This window comes from Pan troglodytes, chromosome 20 (assembly GCF_028858775.2).
Source record: "Pan troglodytes isolate AG18354 chromosome 20, NHGRI_mPanTro3-v2.0_pri, whole genome shotgun sequence".
In the NCBI taxonomy this organism is placed as follows: domain Eukaryota; kingdom Metazoa; phylum Chordata; class Mammalia; order Primates; family Hominidae; genus Pan; species Pan troglodytes.
In genome coordinates this window covers 36,401,770-36,405,308 of record NC_072418.2, presented here as the reverse complement: position 1 = coordinate 36,405,308, position 3,539 = coordinate 36,401,770, and the positions used below count along the sequence as shown (strand labels likewise).

The window sequence follows — 3,539 nt, the reverse complement described above, 5'->3', positions numbered from 1 at the left end:
CCGCGCGTCCTAAACGGCCCCCCACCGGCCCCAGCCCTGCTGCTCTGCGCTGCAGCCTCCCCGGGACGCGGGTCCCGGACAGGCCTGGTTCTGGCTTTGAAAGCGAATCCGCGCCCCAGCAGCTCAAGACCAAGACTCGCCCTCCGCCCCCCACCCCTACCCCGTGCAACCTCGGGATACTCCTGGGCTCCCGGCCGTGGCTGGATACGGGCGCCTAGGGGAGGCAGGAGGATGGGGCCCCCGCTACCGACCACGTGGGCGCGGGGGCGACAGCCGGGCCGGGGGCGGAGCTTGGAGCGAGAGCCGCGGCTCTGCTGGGCGCGCTGGAGGCGGTGGGCGTTGCGCCGCGGCCTGCCTGGGGAGCGCGGTGCTGGGCCGCGCTGGTTCGCCGCTCCATGCCGGCCGCGCGCTAGGACCCAGCAGGCGCCGCGCCGCCGCAGCCCGGGGACAGAGGCCGCCTCGGACTCTAGGGGGCGACGCGGCCTGCCGGGTATAAAAGCTGGGCCGGCGCGGGCCGGGCCATTCGCGACCCGGAGGTGCGCGGGCGCGGGCGAGCAGGGTCTCCGGGTGGGCGGCGGCAACGCCCCGCGCAGGCTGGAGGCCGCCGAGGCTCGCCATGCCGGGAGAACTCTAACTCCCCCATGGAGTCGGCCGACTTCTACGAGGCGGAGCCGCGGCCCCCGATGAGCAGCCACCTGCAGAGCCCCCCGCACGCGCCCAGCAGCGCCGCCTTCGGCTTTCCCCGGGGCGCGGGCCCCGCGCAGCCTCCCGCCCCACCTGCCGCCCCGGAGCCGCTGGGCGGCATCTGCGAGCACGAGACGTCCATCGACATCAGCGCCTACATCGACCCGGCCGCCTTCAACGACGAGTTCCTGGCCGACCTGTTCCAGCACAGCCGGCAGCAGGAGAAGGCCAAGGCGGCCGTGGGCCCCACGGGCGGCGGCGGCGGCGGCGGCGGCGACTTTGACTACCCGGGCGCGCCCGCGGGCCCCGGCGGCGCCGTCATGCCCGGGGGAGCGCACGGGCCCCCGCCCGGCTACGGCTGCGCGGCCGCCGGCTACCTGGACGGCAGGCTGGAGCCCCTGTACGAGCGCGTCGGGGCGCCGGCGCTGCGGCCGCTGGTGATCAAGCAGGAGCCCCGCGAGGAGGATGAAGCCAAGCAGCTGGCGCTGGCCGGCCTCTTCCCTTACCAGCCGCCGCCGCCGCCGCCGCCCTCGCACCCGCACCCGCACCCGCACCCGCCGCCCGCGCACCTGGCCGCCCCGCACCTGCAGTTCCAGATCGCGCACTGCGGCCAGACCACCATGCACCTGCAGCCCGGTCACCCCACGCCGCCGCCCACGCCCGTGCCCAGCCCGCACCCCGCGCCCGCGCTCGGTGCCGCCGGCCTGCCGGGCCCTGGCAGCGCGCTCAAGGGGCTGGGCGCCGCGCACCCCGACCTCCGCGCGAGTGGCGGCAGCGGCGCGGGCAAGGCCAAGAAGTCGGTGGACAAGAACAGCAACGAGTACCGGGTGCGGCGCGAGCGCAACAACATCGCGGTGCGCAAGAGCCGCGACAAGGCCAAGCAGCGCAACGTGGAGACGCAGCAGAAGGTGCTGGAGCTGACCAGTGACAATGACCGCCTGCGCAAGCGGGTGGAACAGCTGAGCCGCGAACTGGACACGCTGCGGGGCATCTTCCGCCAGCTGCCAGAGAGCTCCTTGGTCAAGGCCATGGGCAACTGCGCGTGAGGCGCGCGGCTGTGGGACTGCCCTGGGCCAGCCTCCGGCGGGGACCCAGGGAGTGGTTTGGGGTCGCCGGATCTCGAGGCTTGCCCGAGCCGTGCGAGCCAGGACTAGGAGATTCCGGTGCCTCCTGAAAGCCTGGCCTGCTCCGCGTGTCCCCTCCCTTCCTCTGCGCCGGACTTGGTGCGTCTAAGATGAGGGGGCCAGGCGGTGGCTTCTCCCTGCGAGGAGGGGAGAATTCTTGGGGCTGAGCTGGGAGCCCGGCAACTCTAGTATTTAGGATAACCTTGTGCCTTGGAAATGCAAACTCACCGCTCCAATGCCTACTGAGTAGGGGGAGCAAATCGTGCCTTGTCATTTTATTTGGAGGTTTCCTGCCTCCTTCCCGAGGCTACAGCAGACCCCCATGAGAGAAGGAGGGGAGCAGGCCCGTGGCAGGAGGAGGGCTCAGGGAGCTGAGATCCCGACAAGCCCGCCAGTCCCAGCCGCTCCTCCACGCCTGTCCTTAGAAAGGGGTGGAAACATAGGGACTTGGGGCTTGGAACCTAAGGTTGTTCCCCTAGTTCTACATGAAGGTGGAGGGTCTCTAGTTCCACGCCTCTCCCACCTCCCTCCGCACACACCCCACCCCAGCCTGCTATAGGCTGGGCTTCCCCTTGGGGCGGAACTCACTGCGATGGGGGTCACCAGGTGACCAGTGGGAGCCCCCACCCCGAGTCAGACCAGAAAGCTAGGTCGTGGGTCAGCTCTGAGGATGTATACCCCTGGTGGGAGCGGGAGACCTAGAGATCTGGCTGTGGGGCGGGCATGGGGGGTGAAGGGCCACTGGGACCCTCAGCCTTGTTTGTACTGTATGCCTTCAGCATTGCCTAGGAACACGAAGCACGATCAGTCCATCCCAGAGGGACCGGAGTTATGACAAGCTTTCCAAATATTTTGCTTTATCAGCCGATATCAACACTTGTATCTGGCCTCTGTGCCCCAGCAGTGCCTTGTGCAATGTGAATGTGCGCGTCTCTGCTAAACCACCATTTTATTTGGTTTTTGTTTTGTTTTGGTTTTGCTCGGATACTTGCCAAAATGAGACTCTCCGTCGGCAGCTGGGGGAAGGGTCTGAGACTCTCTTTCCTTTTGGTTTTGGGATTACTTTTGATCCTGGGGGACCAATGAGGTGAGGGGGGTTCTCCTTTGCCCTCAGCTTTCCCCAGCCCCTCCGGCCTGGGCTGCCCACAAGGCTTGTCCCCCAGAGGCCCTGGCTCCTGGTCGGGAAGGGAGGTGGCCTCCCGCCAACGCATCACTGGGGCTGGGAGCAGGGAAGGACGGCTTGGTTCTCTTCTTTTGGGGAGAACGTAGAGTCTCACTCTAGATGTTTTATGTATTATATCTATAATATAAACATATCAAAGTCAATGTCGGTGTCTTTTTAAAACCAGAAAGAAGCTACTTCCAAGGTTGTCTGTGGGCCAGGTCACATTTGTAAATAATACAGCATTTTCCCTGGCGGCAATCCTGACTTTCATGAGCTCTCCATCCATCCTGAGCCCCTCTTACCCTAAGGGGGTGACTTACTTCCCCCAGGCAAGACAAATAGCAGAGGACAAGGCTCCAAACGGAGTATGTCCAGAGCCTGAAGGCAGTCTCTTGGGGTCAGGGGAGGGGGCTGAAGGGGTTACTGGGCTGAGGCCTTGGCGAGGCTTCTTATCTGCCCCTGGGAGGAGGAGAGGGAGTCCTCTGCCTGAGGGGCAGGCCTGGCTAAGCAGCCCTAGGCTCAAGGAGCCCTTTGTGCAGACTTCCTTGCAAATCACCTACAGCTGC

At 66.1% G+C, this 3,539-nt stretch overlaps 1 protein-coding gene across 1 annotated transcript; it reads left to right on the top strand.

The window, feature by feature from the left end:
* Positions 1 to 451: 451 nt before the first annotated feature.
* On the top strand, positions 452 to 3,134 carry CEBPA (CCAAT enhancer binding protein alpha). Its single transcript, XM_016935627.3, has one exon. The coding sequence runs from the start codon at positions 642 to 644 to the stop codon at positions 1,728 to 1,730; it is 1,089 nt and encodes a 362-aa protein (XP_016791116.1). The 5' UTR covers positions 452 to 641; the 3' UTR covers positions 1,731 to 3,134.
* The last annotated feature ends 405 nt before the right edge of the window (positions 3,135 to 3,539 follow it).

Coding starts and splice junctions, on each gene's coding strand:
- CEBPA (XM_016935627.3), top strand. CDS start 642: ATGGAGTCGGCCGACTTCTACGAGGCGGAGCCGCGGCCCCCGATGAGC.